This window comes from Gopherus evgoodei, chromosome 7, assembly GCF_007399415.2.
Source record: "Gopherus evgoodei ecotype Sinaloan lineage chromosome 7, rGopEvg1_v1.p, whole genome shotgun sequence".
Classification (NCBI taxonomy): Eukaryota; Metazoa; Chordata; order Testudines; family Testudinidae; genus Gopherus; species Gopherus evgoodei.
Genome location: NC_044328.1, coordinates 53,202,946 through 53,222,469, shown reverse-complemented (window position 1 = coordinate 53,222,469; position 19,524 = coordinate 53,202,946). Strand labels below are relative to the sequence as shown.

The 19,524-nt window shown below is 44.1% G+C and overlaps 1 protein-coding gene across 3 annotated transcripts in view; it reads left to right on the top strand.

The window, feature by feature from the left end:
• Positions 1-19,524, top strand: part of GRID1 (glutamate ionotropic receptor delta type subunit 1) — an 870,609-nt gene that overhangs the window by 818,235 nt on the left and 32,850 nt on the right. For all 3 annotated transcript variants that reach the window (XM_030569895.1, XM_030569896.1, XM_030569894.1), the window contains exon 13: positions 6,851-7,046. In XM_030569895.1, coding sequence (XP_030425755.1) covers positions 6,851-7,046 — 196 coding nt within the window. The remainder of the gene's footprint in view (positions 1-6,850; positions 7,047-19,524) is intronic.

The window sequence follows — 19,524 nt, the reverse complement described above, 5'->3', positions numbered from 1 at the left end:
AACCTGTACCTTGCTAAGTGAGGTTTTAGACTTTTAGATGCATTTTTTCCACTTTTATTTGCTTTTAACATCTTTGCTTCTGTTTATTTTGCTTGGTATCACTCAGCCTATGTCCTGTTGTTAATACATTTGTTTTGTTTTTACTATAAACTAACTTAGTGCTGTGTTTGCAGGGAAGGGTGTACTTACCACATTTAAGTTAATAAGCTGTAATTGCTTTGTCCCTTTAAAGGAGCAATGAACCCTATTATGTCTCTATCCTGGTGAGGCTGGAAAATTCCTGGCACATGGTTTTGGGGAAATTTTGGACTGGGAATGTGTTGGAGTCACCTTGCTGGTTGTGGCCAAGGCTGGTGGAAGCCAGAGTGGGGCCATAGACAGGTTGCTGGGGTCAGAGCTGCTGAACCAGGACGGTCTAGCACACAGATACTCCGGGTGAGATCTGTGTGCTTGTAGGCTGGCTGGGAGCATCCTAGTCTGGGAACTCCAGCAGCAAAGTGATTGTAGGGCAGCTAGTGACACAGACTCTTACTGGTCTGGATTGCACCCCTAAGCCTCATGAAATTGGTGTAATCTAAAAAGGATTTACACACATCTTGTCAATTTAACTAAGGTTTACAATTTAAGCATTGGTGAAATAGGTTTAAGTGATTCACAAATGAAAGGGGACAGTCAAAGAAAGGCTACAGTTTGATTGTGTTCTGTTTATTTTGGAAGTAGAAGAAAGGAAAGATAAGCAACAAGTAGAAAAGGCAGGAGGAGCAAAAGAGCAGATGCTGAGCTCACCAAGAAGAAGTTAGAATAGCTGGGTGCGTAGTGAGATTTGTCAGCAACTAATCAGAAGAAATTGGGGCTAGAGGCCAAACCAGGTGGCAAAAGAAGAGTCCCTTTTTCTCCTACCAAGCATGCAGGAGACCAAGCAGATGGTTCCCCAGATGATCCAGTAGCAGCAGCAGCAATGGCCTCCAGAGCTGTGGAGGCTACAGTGGAAAAAGCTGCTAGTGGAGGAGAGATGGGCAGAGCTAGAGGCCAGGTGTTAGTGGGGAGGCAGAACTGAAGTAGTGGAAGCTTGCTGACCAGGAGAAACACAGGCAGCTCAGATAGAAGACAAGGGACAAGTCACACCCATTGAACCCAGGAGGAATGACATAAGGGTTTGCCTGATCAGGGGCTGGCAGGCAACCAGAGTATGATGGACCCCATCATGGTATGGGTATGGGTATGATGGACCCCATCATGCTGCCTATAGCCAGAGGTACTATGAACACTAAGTTTATTTTGGGATTCTGACAGAAGGAAAGTCAGCCGTGGCTGAGAAGAAGGTGGATTGGTGAGAGAAACCATCTTGAACAAAACCTGTACCTTGCTAGATTAATATTTAGACTTTTAAAAATGTGTTTTCACTTTTATTTGCTTGTAACCATCTCTTTTTCTTTTACTTGGCATCACTCAACCTCTGTCCTATTGTTAATAAATATATTTACTATAAAACAACACAGAACTGTGGTTGAGGGAAAGAGTGTATCTACCCCAGTTAATATGTTATGGTGTGCTTTGGTCTCTTTAAAGGAAAAAAACCAAACCTTATTATTTCTCTGTGCTGTCCAGGAGAGGGCTGGACATTGCAAACCAATGGTTTGGGAAAATGCTGAACTAGGATCATGTTGGGGTCACGTTGCTGGTTGTAGCCAGGGCCGGTTGCAACCATTTAGGCGAACTAGGCAGTTGCCTAGGGCGCCAAAAAGCAGCGCCCCCCAAAAAATTTTTAAGTGGTTGCAGCTGCTGTTGCTGGAGAGGTAGTCTGAGCTGCCCGCGGCAGCAGCTGCCTGCCACCGGCAGCTCAGTATGCCACCGGGGTCAGCCCGCTGCCGCGGCAGCCCAGGGCGCCCCCCGGGTCAGGACACTGCTGCGGCAGCCCGGCAGCCCAGGGTGCCCCCGGGGTCAGCGCGCTGCCGCAGCAGCCCGGGGCGCCCCCAGGGTCAGCGTGCTGCCGCAGCAGCCCGGGGCGCCCCCAGGGTCAGGGCGCCGGCGCGGCAGCCCAGGGCGCCCCCCGGGGTCAGGGAGCCGCTGCAGCAGCCTGGCAGCCCACGGCGCCCACGGGGTCAGGGCGCCGGTGCGGCAGCCCAGGGCCGCCCCCAGGTCAGGGAGCCGGCCCGGCAGCCCAGGGCGCCCCCCGGGCTCAGCGCGTCGCCGCGGCAGCCCGGCAGCCCAGGGCGCCCCCTGGCTCAGCGCGCTGCTGCGGCAGCCCGGGGTGCCCCCAGGGTCAGGGCGCCGCCGCGGCAGCCCGGCAGCCCAGGGCGCCCCTGGGGTCAGCGCGCCGCCGCGGTAGCCCAGAGGTTCGGGCTGACAGCGGCTGCACTGACCCAGGGGAATCCCTGAGCTGCAGGCAGAGGCTCAGAATCCCTCTCCCTCCCAGAGCAGGGGCTCCAGCCTCTGCAATTTTTCTCGTTGCTGGCGGGGGCGCCGGCGGCTGGGCAGAGCTGCGCAGCTCTGCTTAGGGCACGTGGCAGGGGCCCTGCGACAGCGGCGCAACACCAGGGCTTCGCTTCTGGAGGAAAGCGGCCGCTGCCCCCTGGCTCAGCCTCCACGTCAGCCCCAGCGAGGGGCACGGAGAAGAAAAGAGCTTCAGCAGTGGTCTGGTGGAGCAGAGGAAGAAAGAGGACCCCAATGCTCATGCATTGGGCAAGGTAAGCAAGTGCCTCCCCACAGGTTGGCCTCAGGTGCCTGTGCTCCTGCCCCCTTGGTCCTTGGCTGGTCCCTGCTCCTGCTCCCCTTGTGCCTGGACAGCTGGAGAGAACAGCAGCTTGCAGAGCTGAGCTGCCCCAGTGCCCCCAGGCACCCCCCTGGCCCCACCCCCCCCCCCCAGCCCTTACCCCCAGCTCCGAGCCCAGTCCCTCTGAGCTGGAAACCCCCTCGACCCCATCCCCCCCACAGCCCTGACCCCCAGCTCCGAGCCCAGCCCCTCTGAGCTGGAAACCCCGTGACCCCATCCCCCCAACAGCCCTGACCCCAGCTCTGAGCCCAGCCCCTCTGAGCTGGACACTCCCCTAACCCTATCTCCCCACATCCCTGAGCCCAGCCCCTGTGAGCTGGGCACCCCTGAACCCAGAGCCCAGCTCCCCACCCAGCCGTGGGCAACAACAGCACCTCCCCAGGCAACGACAGCCCATTGGTACCAACTATCACCATCACCCAGCAACTGCCCATTATGTAATTGCAAATGTATACAGACCATTACAGCTTTTAATGTTTTTAAATAATGTATTTAGTTTATTTTCAAATTATTACAAATTAATTTTTGAATGTATTTCACTAGTTATTTTTTACATTTCCTTATACATATTACTATAGTATTGCAAATGTTTTATGGAAGAGGCCCCCGATTTTGCTTTGCACAAGGCCCCCTGAGTCCTCTGGGCGGCCCTGTCTGAGTTTTAAGCCCTGCTGCTGTGTTTTGCCTGCAACAGGCAGGCCTAAGCCTGTGAGTGACCCCCATAGCAGCTGCCTGAAGAAGTGCTTGGGGGAATCATGCAGAAGGAGCGTGATATTTGTTTGAGTTCTCTCCTCATGGAGGCTGTGCTCCACTTGGTGCAGGACAGCAGTCTCAGCAGGACTCTAGGCCCAGCACCTTGCCTCAGTTTGTAGATTTGTAGTGCACCCATCACCGGCTCAGTCTGGCACCGCTACCCCTCACCAGTGCCCAAGAAGCAGTCAAAAAAGTTGGATGGACTGGTTAGGTTAGTTGTCATGCTGTTGCTTGGCCAGTGTAGAGACCACTGAATGCATAATATTCCTCTGTGATGTTCTGTCCTGAGCAAAATTGGCATGTTATGAGGTAGTGCCTGTGAGGGACAGGTGTCTGTTTATGTATCCAGCCATCATGTCTTAGGTCTTCTTGGGGGGGAGCTTTTCCATCCTGCTTTCCTTGGTGACATCTGTGATGCTCTGGTAGACATCTATGAAGACAATACTCTGACAGGATCATCTGGCAATACATCACGAGTTGATGCAAAGGCTCTTACAAAAGCCATTTCTAGTTTCAAGTTTCTTGTTTCTCTTGTTTTGTGGTATGACATATTGTTTGAGACCAACATAACTAGCAAACAACTTCAGGCAAAAGAATTTGATATATGTGATGCCATTAATCAACTTGGAGAAACCAAGAAGTTTCTTGTGGGTCGCAGAAGTGACACAGCCTTTGAGAAAACATTGGTAGATGCAGGTGAACTTGCGGAGGAGTTGGATGTACCGGCACTTTTTGAACCAGATCCAATCCATATTAGAAAGAGGAGGAAGCAGTTCACATATGAAGCAGATGACGAACCTATTTATGATCCGAAAGAAAAATTCAAAGTGAACTTTTACTTTGCAGTCATTGACACAGCAATACATTCGGTTGAAGAAAGATTCACACTGATGCAGCAAATTAGTTCAGTATTTGGCTTCATATATGATGTTTACAGTTTGCAAAATAAAACACCAAAGCAAATTATGGAACATTGCTTGAATCTGGAGAAAGCTTTGCCACATGGTGAATCCAAAGATATTGATGCCTTTGACTTGTGCAGTGAATTGCAAGCTATTGCAAGACGAGTCCAAAGGAGTTCATCACTGCAAGATGTATTGAACTTCATATGGGAAAATAAGCTGACAGATAGTGTCCCTAACACAGTTATTGCTCTTCGCATCCTCTTGACTCTCCCAGTTTCTGTGGCCAGTGGTGAGCGAAGCTTCTCCAAGCTCAAGTTGATAAAAACATACATGCAAACATCAATGTTGCAACAAGGACTTGTTGGGCTATCTACCTTGTCACTAGAACATGACATTGCTCACAGCATTGACTTGGAGGAACTTGTTTCTAAATTTGCTAAACTTAAAGCGCAGAAACATAAATTCTAAATTATAACATGTTACTCTGTGACCGTGTATTGTGTATAATGTATGTGATTGGGGGAGGGAGGCGCAAGATGGAAGTTTCGCCTAGGGCGCAAAATATCCTTGCACCGGCCCTGGTTATAGCCAAGTCTGGTGGAAGCCAGAGTGGGGCTGTAAACGGGCTGCTGGTACAGGGCTACCTAGCACACAGACACTCAATGTGGGACCTGGATGTTTGTAGGCTGGCTGTGAGCATCCTAGGCTAAGACCTCCAGCAGCAAAGCACTATAAGTAGAGCTTCATGTTTGTCATGGGGGTCATGGAAGTCTCGGATTCAGTAACTTTCTGCAACCCCTGTGACTTCTGCAGGAGCAAGTGTGGTTGATTCCAGGACCGCCTAAGCAGCTGGCTCAGGTGGCCCAGGGGCCAGCCACACTGGCTGTTGCTGGAGCGGTTCTGTATCCAGCCGCTGAGGTGGCCCTGGGGCCAGTCGGACCAGCTGCTTTTCAGGTGGTCCTGGGTTCCCCCCAGCAACAGCCCCCCCAGCAGCAGCTCCCTGGCTCTCCCCCCACCCCAGCAGTAGTCCCTGCAGACACCCTCCCCAGAAGTGCCCCCCCGTGTGCCTCCCCCTTCACAGCAGTGACCCCCTTAAGATTTTGTCAGTGGTATTTAAAGTATAATTCATGGACAGGTCACGACTGGGAATTTTTGTTTATTGCCCATGACCTGTCCTTGACTTTTACAAAAATACCTGTGACTAATATCGTAGCCTTAACTATAAGGCACCCTGGGTTGCAGGACAAGTGGTGACACAACCCCTTACTGGTCTGGATTGCACTCGAACCTTGTGACAAGTGGTTATAAAGCACAGGTAGAACGGTCCCTACTCTAATGTAAATTGAGTGGATAGTATGGATATTTTACATATAATGGGCCTAATTCTCACTGACCTGAATGTTGCTTTACATCTATCTGGCAGTGAAAAGGGACCTTAAAAGGATATAAATTATATTCTGCATGGCTGGAAAGTGAATGACCTAGACTCGATTAAGAGGGTATGTTTAAGGGTATGTTTCTGCTGCAGCTGGGAGTGTGCCTCCCAGCCTGGGTAGAGAGATGTATGCTGGCTCCGTTTGAGCTAACATGCTAAAAATTGTAATGTGGATATTGCAGCACAGCTGTGGCATGGGCTCGCCACCTCAGCTCGGACTCAGGGAGTTGGGCAGACTAGTGCTTGGGAGGCTAACCTGTACCACAATGTCCCTACCACTATTTCTGGCAAGCTTGCTCGAAAGGAGATAGTGTTTATCTGCCTATTTAAGCTGGGAGGCACACTTCCAGCTGCAGTTTAGACATACCCTTTAAGGCCCTTTTGCACTGTCAGAGTGATATAAAGCAACTTTAGCTTAAATAAGAATTAGGCCCAGTGTGTGGGTATATGAAAATTGTTTATTTTATTGGTGGGTGCAGGAAAGAGATTTGGACTATAAATATACATTTAAAGTTAGTGTATTGATTTTTGGCCCAATTTTACACTGGTGTGAATCCAGAGTAACTCCACTAGTTTCAGTGGAATTACTCCCTATTTACACGGATTTAAATGAGAGCTGATTTTGACCTGTATCTTTAAACATTGTTTTCCACGTGCTCTAATAAAACTTGATTGCTCTGTGCTCTTGCATAAGCATAGCAACATAATTTCAATATGTTGATGGGCTCAGAATGAATATTATCTCTTCCAAATAAACCTCTTCACTAAAAGAACTCAGGTACAATTAAACTTTGTATGATTTCAGTGCAGCTGAATTACACTTTGGATTCCTTTTATGATAAAAGAGAGACATGCAAATGAGACTGATTGATGATAGGTGATTTGTTTCACTCTAAAGACAGCCATAGAAAGAGATCATTTAACTAATAAAATCTCTCTATTGTACCAGATAACACTAATATTTCAACATCTCTTGAATTTCAGAACATTTCAAGATCTGTCCAAACAAATGGATATGTCTTACGGTACTGTCAGGGATTCAGCAGTGTATGAATACTTCAGAGCAAAAGGGACAAACCCTTTGGAGCAGGATAACACATTTGCTGAACTGTGGAGGACAATCAGTAAAAATAATGGGGCAGATAACTGTGTATCGAACCCTTCTGAAGGCATCAGGAAGGTAAGACTGGATTAATAGTGCAGTTTTATTTTAAATTTGTCTTGTGTTTGTGTAGCTTGTATGGAGTTAATGAATGAAAAAATAATTGTCATGTGGTAAAGGCAGGATTTAAAATAAAAAATACTCCAGTCCTAGGTTTCTTTTAAGTAAAGGTTGCAAATTGGTTTGAGGTCAAAACTGTTGATAGCAGCATGCTTCTAATAAAGGATTATGCTTTTCCCAGCAAAATCATTTCAACCTAAGACCAGCTCTCACATGGAACTCAGATCTCCGTTTCTGAAAGGCTATTGTTCTAGTCCATTACAACTTCTAATTCTTTTGCACCTTTCCCGTTCCTCTTTCTAAGACTGCAGGTAAAATTTTCATTTGTTGCTAAGTCCCATTTTTATGGCTTAAGTTTCACTGACATTTAATGAGATTTAGGTTCGTAGATACCTAAATCACTTTTGAAAAAGTTACCTTGGGTGGTCTTATATTTTCCTTGTGTGCTGAAACTTGTCCTTTACCCATGATTATTGTTGTCATTGGATTAAATTCAGTCCTATTCACTTCAGCAAAATTATGTCCACTTACATTAGGGCAGAAACATGAACTAAGTTTTTTGTCATTTTTGTTTATACATTGGTACTCGAGGTGTTCAAAAATTCATCTACCCGCTCACATATTACCCATCCATGTAGTTATTCAGTGTCACTTCAATCTGCTCACTAATGTATTCGCTCACCTATTCTCTCTCTCTCTCACACACACACACACACACACACACACACACACACACACACACACACACACACACACACACACACACACACACACACACACTTATTTTTAAGCTAAATTAACTGTACATGCAGGTTTCAACCAGCTGACATAGGGTGGCTCAATACAGGAGCCATGATCTTTGTTCAGAGTCCTAAAGCCTGTGATAGTTTTTTTTAATTGTGACTTTCTAATTGAAATATGTTGTCTCATCAGTACATAGAAATGATGGAATTTGACCCAGAGCAATGACAGAGGAATCAGACACTCAACTTTCAGCCATCCACTTACTTAGAAGTGCCTTAGAAGTGTACATGCATGCATGCATACACACATTTCTTGTGCTGTTCCCATGCTGTAGCTCTGCATAGCCAGAACGTGAATGACAAATATGAATCAGAAGTGAATTACAGCACACAGGATGCACAGGAAGTCAATGAAAGTTAAAACTTTCTTTAGAGGAATATCATAGTCTCCTTTTTATCAGTCTTTTTATTTTTTAAAATAAAATATTATGAATGTAGACTCATTGGTCAGTTTCTTTTGGTGTAAACTGAAAACCAGTATCTCTGGGCCCACAACTGTGTTACAAGTTCTTTATGCTTTTGAAAAGCTGAGACTAAAATGTAGACTTTTCTATATTATTTTACTTTTCCAAATGTTTTATGTTTATTTTTCTAGACACTCATAGAGAAAAATTAAAATCTTCAGATTTTTAAAATGTCACAGGCTGAGTTGATGGGAAAGAATGGACTCCAGACAAGGGATATTCCGTTGTTAGGGAAAAATAAGTGTGGATGTGCAAGCAGAAATACTCTATTCCTAATCAAATTTATTAACAAGTCTTTATGTCTTGAATAGATTTTGGTGGCAAAAGCAGCAGCCACCAAATAAAATATCGCAGGTATGATTCCACTCTCAGAACTCCAGCATTTGCAGCAATGCCTGAACAGCTGCATCCATCATGCAGAGGTTTCTCTTTCCACTGGTTCAGCCAAGACCACTATTCCCAAAGCTGTCTTTATGCTCTACCTCCAAATGCCTTCGTTATTAAAGCTGTCACTCTGAAACCACTACTGTTAAAATAGCAAAGGAGACACCAGTTTCACTTTTTACATATGAAACTATTTGGGTAACCCTTTAAATACATATAAAAGTAGAATTTATGTGTACATTGCAACAAATTCCCTGTAAAATATGTGGAATTTTAAAATAAATTTGTTTGCACCAGTTTGTTTATTTGCTGCAACTATAAGTGCAGTCTAGTTTTTGGCAATGTGGGTTTCATGTTTGCATGTATAAGAATTTGTACAAAGCAAATTCTAGATTCACGAACACTAACATTTTGTCTGGAAGTACTTGCATGCTGTCCAGGCACAGAACATAAACAATATCATGTGATTTGTTCGACCCTTCACATCTAACCAATCCAGCTCAAATGGTGACTATTACATGCCCATTGAGAACTAGTCAGGATCAGTCAGTCCGGAGAATTAAAAAAATATATATATCCACAGATACTTTCAGATGACAAATCAGTTCTGGGAAATGGTGCTGAGCTCTCAGAGAGATCCTGAGAGAATAAAGTGAGGCTACAGCTGTCAGATAACATGTTCTTTGAAAATGATTCTCTCAGCTCTGCCACTAACGATATTGAGCAGGATGCAGTTACAGTTGGGAGCTATTGACCTTGCTCTGACTGCGAAAGACTGAGTGAGTGCACAGTCTGTGCCTAAGACAGCATGAGGCTGAAGAAGTCCTGCCTGAAGCCTGATCCAAAGCCCACTGAAGTCAATGCAAAGCCTCTCACTGACTACTATGACTCTTCAATCAGGCTTGTTCTCTCTCTCTCTCTCTCTCTCTCTCTCTCTCCCTCCCTCTCTCTCTCAGGTATATTATTATACTAGTAATGGTTTCTCTGGGTCAAGTCCTCTTGCTATAAACTTCAGCAGTTTTTTTTTGACTTCCCCATAGTCTGTGGGTTTTGCCTCAACCTGTAACCACTGTAAAATATTAGGCTGACTTTGCCAAATGCCCTGCCCTTGGCCCAGTCACCATTTCTCCTTCTTTTATGTGTACTGTCCCTCATTATATGGGTGTAAGAAAGTGTGCTGGTGTATGATTTTATAACTGCTTAGGATCTGTATGGAAATGAGACATCTATTTCATGAGGCTTTCTCAGCATGAAAAAATAGTAAAAATAAATACACAAAATATAGATAAGCACTCTGTCACATGCATTGATGTTTAAAAAAAAATTAAACCATTTACCGAAAAAAAATGCAGGATGTATTTAAATGTATTTTCCCTATATCATCGTATTATGTCATAATATATTCAGCATCAATAAGGCTGTAAACATCCATATTTTATAAACCTATTACAGGCTTCTATTTATTATAGTTAGATTTACTTAAGCCTCAGGTTTTAGCTTTAGATTGGCAAACTGTTTATAATACCAATTAAAGTAACTTTGGGATTCAGTGTAGCATTGGGAAGTAGCTCAAATTTATGTGATAATAACTGTGTCAAATTAAGTCAGATTTTAATGTTCTGGTGTGATATATATAAAACTTGATTGACTCTATCAAATAGCATTGACTATAATCCAGTTTCTCTGCAGTCCTATAGCTGACCTGTGCTTCCATTTGATTAAACATTTACTAAATCAGGCTTAATATTTAGTAAAATTGTCAAATAAAATATGGTGTTTCTAGTTTAAATGCCTCTCTTCACAACTCAGTGAGCTCTTTGAACAAACAGACAAGTTGCTCCTGTCAAATACCATGTCTAGAAATTGTATTTTTTTAAAAAGAGAATCAGTGTTAGCCAATGAAACTGGACTTTTAATCAGTATAAATTTCCTAGAACACAAACGTGAAATGTAAATGTTGTCTTAAAACTCTAATTTTTTGCATTGTAAAATCTAAATGTCTCAAAAACACAAATATTTCTAGTGCATCTTTCAGAACAAGGACTTTTGTCAACACAATGAAAAAATATGACTTCTCCCTGAAACACAAATTTCTGTGACTCTTCTCAGTTTCCCCATATCTTTCAGTTTTATTGGATTATAAAATGGACATTAGTTACCAGTGCATTTCTAAGAAAAGCAATGCCAACTGCAGTGAGAAGCAATGTGAGAGAGTCTGGGGGGTTTTTATAGATAAGTGTTAGACATGTCAATTTTGCCCTATTCGACTCACCTCCAGAAATCTAGCTGAGAATTTCCTATCTGTTTCTGCAATTTGAACTCTTTAAGCAGCTCAAAACAAAAAGATAAATTTGAAGAGGGTTCGGAAAGCTTTCATGCATTTCTGTTGCCATGGAAAATGCATCTTTTCATAAAAGATATGGTATGTACATCCATAGTGACCATCTACCATTTTCTCAAGGCATAGCTTCCAAAAACATTGATGGCAACCACACAAAGGGTATCTAAGCACTGCAAAACACTCAGTGACACAAATGTATTTCAGATTTGCACTCAGAGGGATTATTCCGATTTTACATAAACCAGTTTCATAAAACAGATTGTGTAAAGTCGAGTGTATGCGGCCACACTAAGCACATTAATTTGGCGGTGTGCGTCCATGGTCCGAGGCTAGCGTCGGTTTCCGGAGCGTTGCACTGTGGATAGCTATTCCGTAGCTATCCCATAGTTCCCGCAGTCTCCCCCGCCCCTTAAAATTCTGAGTTGAGAGCCCAGTGGCTGATGGGGCAAAAATCATTGTCGCGGGTGGTTATGGGTAAATGTCGTCAGTCATTCCTTCCTCCGGGAAAGCAATGGCAGACAATCCTTTCGCACCCTTTTTCCCTGGATTACCCTGGCAGACGCCATAGCATAGCAACCATGGAGCCCGTTCAGCTTTTTTTTTTTACAGTCACCGTTTGTGTACTGGATGCCGCGGACAGAGGAGATACTCCAGCGCTACATAGCAGCATTCATTTGCTTTTGCATGGTAGCAGAGACGGTTACCAGTTCTGTACCGTCTGCTGCCGGTGTAAATTGGCAATGAGATGACGGTTATCTGTCCTTCTGTACTGTCTGCTGCTATCATGGGTGCCCCTGGCTGAGATTGGCCAGGGGCGCAAAGGCAAAACTGGGAATGACTCTCCGAGTCAATACCTTCTTTATAGTTTCTAAAAATAGAGTCAGTCCTGCCTAGAATATGGGGCAAGTGTACTAGAGAAGCAGTGTAGCAGAGAGCACAGCTGCTCTGTGTCAGATCCCGCAGAAACGATGAGCTACATGCCATTCACGGGGGGTGCCTCTGCAACAACCCCACCCGTTGCTTCCCTCCTCCCCCAACCTTCCTGGGCTACCGTGACAGTGTCCCCCCCAATTTGTGTCATGAAGTTATAAAGAATGCAGGAATTAGAAACAATGACTTGTTAGTGAGATAAAATGAGGGGGAGGCAACCTCCCGATGCTGTGACAGTCCAGGCAGGACATTAAGCAGTGCGGTGCAGGGGAGAGGAGCCCAGCATGCAGCTGCTATGATAGTCTAGGCAGGACAGAATCTTTTCTTTGCACAGGAAAGGGAGGGGGCTGATGGAGCTCAGCCCCCAGCTGCTATGATGAGGACGGTTACCAGCCGTTCTGTACCATCTACTGGGAATGACCGAGAATCATTCCTATTTTCACCTAGGCGCCCCCGGCCAGCATCACCTGAAGCCTGCCAGGAGCACTCACGGGCTGATGATAAGGACAGTTACCAGTCCTACTGCACCATCTGCCACCAGGCAGGGGAGAGGAGTGGATACTGCTCTTCACTGCTGCAGCATCACGTCTACTAGCAGCATTCAGTAGACATAGGGTGACATTGAAAGTAGTCAAGAAACGATTTCTTTCCCTTTTCTTTCACGGGGAGAGGTAGGAGAGTAAATTGATGAGCTATTCCCTGAACCACACCGGACAATGTGTTTGAACCTACAGGCATTGGGAGCTCAGCCAAGAATGCAAATACTTTTCGGAGACTGCTGGGGACAGTGGGATAGCTGGAGTCCTCAGTACCCCCTCCCTCCCTCCCTCCATGAGCATCCATTTGAGTCTCTGGCTTCCCTTTACGCTTGTCACGCAGCACTGTGTAGCCTGGAGATTTTTTTTTCAAACGCTTTGGCATTTCGTCTTCTGTAACGGAGCTTTGATAGAACAGATTTGTTTCCCCATACAGCCATCAGATCCAGTATCTCCCGTACGGTCCATGCTGGAGCTCTTTTTGGATTTGGGACTGCATTGCCACCCGTGCTGATCAGAGCTCCACGCTGGGCAAACAGGAAATGAAAATCAAAATTTCGCGGGGCTTTTCCTGTTTACCTGGCCACTGCATCCGAGTTCAGATTGCTGCCCAGAGCGATCACAGTGGTACACTGTGGGATACCGCCCGGAGGCCAATACCGTCAATCTGCGGCCACACTAACCCTAATCTGATATGGTAATACTGATTTTAGCGCTACTCCTCTCGTTGGGGAGGAGTACAGAAACCAATTTAAAGAGCCCTTTATATCAATATAACGGGCCTCATAGTGTGGACGGGTACAGCGTTAAATTGGTTTAACGCTGCTAAAGTCGGTTTAAATGCGTAGTGTAGACCAAGCCAGAGAGTCAAGTGATGTTTCGTTTAACTCCAGAGATGTGTGAGGAGAGTTGATTTGTAAGTTTGGTCTTACGGGTTCAAAAGTCTCTCATGGTAACAATGATCCATATAATATAGTATTAAAAATGGGAATATTGGTACAGATTCCCCACAATAAAACTAATTCAGCAATACTGTTATGTGGGGAAATTTCCTTCTCACTCCAGCTATTGATCAGTGTACATCAAGAAGCATGAAGTTTGGTAGCTCCTGTAATTTTATCCTAGATAATGCAACTGAAAACACTATTCTTAATCATACATTTTTAATCCCTTTGTGGGGCTTAGTAAGCTATTTGCCGCATGATATCAAGTGGTAATGAGTTTCACAGGTTGTTTGTTGCATACAAAATATTTATTTTTAGACATTTCGCATTGTTGCCTTTTTTTTATTTTGAGCATCTGTTCACGATAGGGGTAGGATAAATAGGATGACCTGATAAGTTCCTTCTATACTGTTCATTATTTTAGATGTAGACGTAATAAACCCTCTTACTCAGGAGTGGACAAACTTTTTGGCCTGAGGGCCGCATCGGGTTTCAGAAATTGTATGGAGGGCAGGTTAGGGGAGGGGGTAGTGGCCTGTCCCCCACTCCCTATTTGCCCCCCATGGACTCCTGCCCCATCCAACCCCCCTGTTCCCTGTCAGCCCCTCTGGGACCCCTGCCCCATCCATACACACCCACTCCCTGTTCCCGGATCCCTGCCGCCCCATCCAACCCCTTCTCTCATTCCTGACATTCCCCACCCCCCCGGAACCTCTGCCCCATCCAACCACCCCTTCTCCCTGTCCCCTGACTGCCCCTGGAATCCCTGCCACTGACTGATCCTGCCACTCCATCCAACTCCCCTCCTCCTTGACTGCCCCCCTGTTCAACCCGTTTTCTCTCCGACCACCATCCACACCTGTGCCACCTGACCACCACCCCAAACTCCCTTGCCCTCTATCCAACCCTCTCCTGCCCCCTTACCATGCTGCCTGGAGCACCAGTGGTTGGCAGTGCTACAGCTGTGCCACCCAGTTGGAGCTGAGCCACTCTGCTGCCGCTGCCACCACACAGCACGGAGACCAGGTCAGGCTCTGCAGCTGCGCTGCCCCAGGAGCTCACAGCCCAAAGCATTGCACCAGTGGTGGAGTGAGCGAGCTGAGGCTGCGGGTGAGGGGGAACAGGAGGGGAGGGGCCAGGGGCTAGCCTCCTGGGCCAGGAGCTGGGCAGGACAGTCCCAGCTGGGCAGGACAGTCCCGGCAGGGCCGGCCCCAGGCCCCAGCATAGCAAGCAGGTGCCTAGGGCGGCCAATGAAGAGGGGGCAGCACATCTGGCCATTCAGCGGCAATTCGGCAACAGGGCCATCACTCCCTCTCGGAGCGAAGGACCTGCTGCTGAATTCCCAACAATCGCGATCACAGATTTTTTATGCTTGGGGCTGCAAAAACGCTAAAGCTGGCTCTGAGTCCCACAGGCTGGATGTGGCCTGTGGGCTGTAGTTTGCCCACCCCGGCTTTTAATATTTTCCATTCAAACTAAATAGCAATAATCTTTTAAAGCGCTCCTCATTGGATTCATTCCTTCTCCTGATTCCAATCATTCTCATTGCCATTCTTTGAATCTTTTCTGTTTCTGCTATGTTTTATTGGCAATGAGTTGACCTAAACTGAATACAGTATCTAAGGCAAGGATGTATAATTGATCTATATAAAAGCATTATAATAATTTCTACATTGTTCTCTCTCTCCTCTTTACAGCCTCCTAATATCTTCTTAATTTTTAAAATCACCACTGAATATTGAACCAGGCTTTTATTTTTTTCTGAGCAGTCCCCATATCAATGATTTCCCTGAGATATTACAATACCTCACTCAAAATTTTAGTGCATAGGAATAGTTTAGATTATTCTTTCCAATGTACATGGCCTTTGTTCATATATACCATTATGCTGTCCAGTTAACATATGAATTTTCATAGGTCCTCTGGAATTTCTTGCAGCCCTCCTGTTCTCTTGACCAATCTCCATTCTCTGTCATCAATAATGATACCACCTCACAATTCACATCTTCAGATAAAGCAATTCCTGTCCTCAAACTGATTTCTGGAGCACTTTGCTATTAGCCTCCTTGTATGCTAAATATCAACCATTTATCTCTACTCTTTGCTTCCTGTCTCTGAAACCTTTTATAATCCATGGTAGCGCTTTACCTCTCAATCCCAGAAATTACAAAATTGCTTCAGTAGTCTCTTGCACATGTCTTTTGAAAGCCTAAATATCCACTGGCTCTTTATCCATTATTTTGTTAACTCTTTTAAATAGTTACATGTTAAATAAGCGAGTTGTTTCCTTATACAACCCATGATTGTTTGCCATTCTTTGATACCAAGCTTGATGCTCTATAATTCTGTCCTTATGGATTTTCTGATCTATTTTTCTGCTACCAGAATAAAGTGAACTCCTCTACATTTCTTTGGTACACTATAGATGTGAGTGCAATGTTCGTGACCTTTCTAACTGCCAGTACATTAGCTGTGCGAAGAAGTGATATGTCTTGTAATGATGAATGCCATATTGTTTGTAATTCAAGATGCTTCATGTGTCAGTTTCATCAGAAGTTTCAGATGAATTCCAGCCACACCTCGGTATTTATTTGAAAGTTACGTTGTTTCATCATTTCTTGTTTCAATCTGTTCTCTAAAAAAGCCTAACTTCACTACTAATAAACAAGGGCCCTGGGACAGGTCTTTTTCCGGTCGTCTTCTATAGTGAGGAATAATGGAAAGAAATTACTTAGTCCTCCCCTGCAGTCTTCTTATCCTCTTTGATTTTCCCTTTTATATCTTGGGAGTCTGATAAGCCAATTTTGATGAATGTAAAGAAGAAATTTTGTTTATATAACTTTGGGATTTTTTCCCCCTTCAGATTTCCTCTTTACCCTGTTAGTATGCACCATACCTCTTTCCATGCTAGCCAGGGCAGTTGTCCCATTCTATTAGCATCTGCTGGATTTCCATTGGAAAGTCTATTTTATGGGCACAAGGGAAAAAACACCACCATCGCCGCTACCACCATAGGTTAACCAAGCTATTAGTTTAGTTCCAGCTAGTTTTGCTGTACTACCTGCATACACCCTGGGACTCCAGTCAGGGGCATAATATATGTAACTCAGTCAAATTCAAATCCCAATCCCCAATGTATACATTTTAGGGTATTTCTTACTCCATTTCACACTTCCTGCTCCTCCAAAGAACCCTTCTGTGTCAAAGTGTATAGAACAATAAGGCAAAAAACAGGCTTAGTGCTAATGGAGAGATGAGACTCATAAGAGATGGACTCTGAGACACAAGTTATGTCAGTCTTGTTTTCTTCTAGTTTTCACATCTGTATGTATTTGCTGCTTCAGAAGCTGATCTGCAGACAGCTGTCTTTAGCTTCCAGACTTCAGAAGAGGAGCAAAGCCAATATCTATACTAGCATACGCTTATTCGTCCCAGGGCTGCTTGGGGAAACATTAACTTCCACAGGCATTGTATTTCCATTACAAGGCAATGCCTAGAGAATCATACAGCTATGGCCTCTATTACGCAAGCTGCCCTGGATCTCTTCTTTGCCCAGAGAAGCTTCCTATTACTTAGTTACAGTTGGTGGGAAGCCTTTTGACAAGGTCAGTCTCTCTCCGCCATTTAGGATATTGCTATCCCGAGTTATGATCTGAGACTATGAAACAGTAAATAAAGTCCACCAGGCCTTTTTGTATCAATTATATATTTTTGTGACATAACCAATTCTGCGCAGTGCCATCAGAACTGTATAACATTATTTCTCTGATATCCTCAGTATTTTAGCATAAACAGAAGTCTGCATTTTAAACACTTAATTATGCACACTTCTCAACCTTCAGAAATCCTGGAGGAGGTAAGATTGTTTTCTTGTTCTGATTGCCAAAGAGAGAGGTTCCAAAGATCTCTTTTTCCATGGAGATGATTTTCTTTTCTGCCATTTCTTCTACTTTCATAATATTTGCTTCTTTAAAGAAGGGAGATTCCTTTCTCTTAGTATTTATATTACATAAAAAGCTTCCTGTGTGACTAAATATTTGGCTGCAGTCTAAATTCAGCACACTTCTAATCCATGTTAACATCCAATATGACAGGGAGGCAGTATCATTTGGGCAATTTAAAGAGGGGCTGTCGCACTGGGAAAACTTAAAAATATATGCAATATAGATACCTTTCACATGCTTTTCATTAGGAATGTGTGAAATGAGCTGGATAAAATAAGAACTGACATGAACCTTCATCCCAAACCCTAACTGAACCTTTTGTTGCTTTTTGAATAAGTCCTGTTAACTTTTGTTTTCATTGCATTTTGAACTTCTTGACATTTTCAGGTCCAAGCCACTAGCAGAAATGGAGGGGTCAATGTGCCACAATTATGGCTTTTTTTATGGTATTTGGGACCCAACATGAAATCTGGAAGTGCTAGGGGCAGCTGTCAGTGGAAAGATATGTGTGTGTATAGACAGACGGTGGAAGGAAGGGGGCAGACACACGAGGCAAGAAATTCTGTGTTGGGAATACCAGATTATTTCATAGCAGTTTCTTCTGGCCTCTTTTGTAATTGCACATATATGCAGCAGGATTGCCTCTTTATATTGCAGAAACAGATGCATTATTTATTATGCAGCTTGGGCTTAAAATACACAAATAGGCTGTTATGTACAACAGTGGACGTGGTTATAAAAGATGCATATTGCCCTGAACCAGAAATCCTGTCAGATGTATCACAGATATGGAAGTATGGTCCTATAATGGACACTCCTGCTAACATGAAATTGGAACAGTCAAGACAGACACAAGCATATTCACAGGTAGGACAGAGACTGATATGAACAGGTTTGTAACTAACACCAATGGCTGGGGGTAGAGGATTATTCAATACACACATAGATGGCTGTATGTGTTTTCAGAGACAGATTTTTGTGTTTCCAGCCATATGGAATATCTCATGGGATAATTCATCCTTGATTCCTTCCCCATTCACATCAAACTTTCTCTGCCCACTTGGAATGTAGGCAGATGTGCATGAAATGTCAGACATACTAATATTTTGAGGGGTTGCTTTGGTGTGGTGTTATATCTCAGAGATGCTGTTTTAGGAACTGGTGTTTTCTGGACTGTTTTTAATAATAAGATGATGATGCGTCACTCTCTGGCTTACTTCACGATGCTGGCATAGGATCATATAGTGTTCACGTCCTTCCTATTTGAATAGCCCATGCTGTATTTGGGACTATAAAAATACTTTGTACTAATACAACAACAGTCATCCTAGCCTCTCAAAGCACGTTACATGAATGAATTATTTTAGCCTATTGAGCATATTCATTTGTTATTTTGCTGCCTTACTGTAGTTGTTTGGTGTGATAGGATATACTGTTTGTCTGGGACTGATTTTCTGGCCTGAGATAATGTGCTAAGAGGTAGGGGTATATGGGCAGATGAGAAGTAGCGGGAGTTTCCTTTCTGGTTGCTTGGGTTCTTTTCACTGGGGGACCACTCACCAATGTTTGTTTTTTTTGTCCTATTTGAATAGCCATCAAGGAGTTCACTGTACTGTGATCATTGAGAGCCAAGCATGCTAAAGTGAAATGGGTTTAATTTCCTAGCCCAGACTCCAGCAGGCAGCAGCTGATATAAAACAACTGAGAGAGTCTTGTCTTCTAGGTCAATTCAAGTCTGAACTTACATGGAGATGAAAAAGAACCACTGGGAACTGCTTATGGTCAGAAATGAGGCCATTAGTTGAGGGTGCTTGAGGATCTAATCTTGTAAGCAAATATATGTAGAATATCAGCTTCCGCCCTTGCCAACTCTTTTTACTTGATGAGAAAAGACAAATCACCCAAACTTAAAAAAATTAAGTCTTGGAAGCCTGCATCTAAGATTACTCATTTATTTGCATTAGAGTCTCCAACCCATCTGTTCCACTGTACTTTGTATGTTCACTAGAGACTTAAAAAACATATTACTTAAATACATTAGGAAATTAATTATTACTTTAACCAAGTAAAGTGATGAATTTTTTTTATTA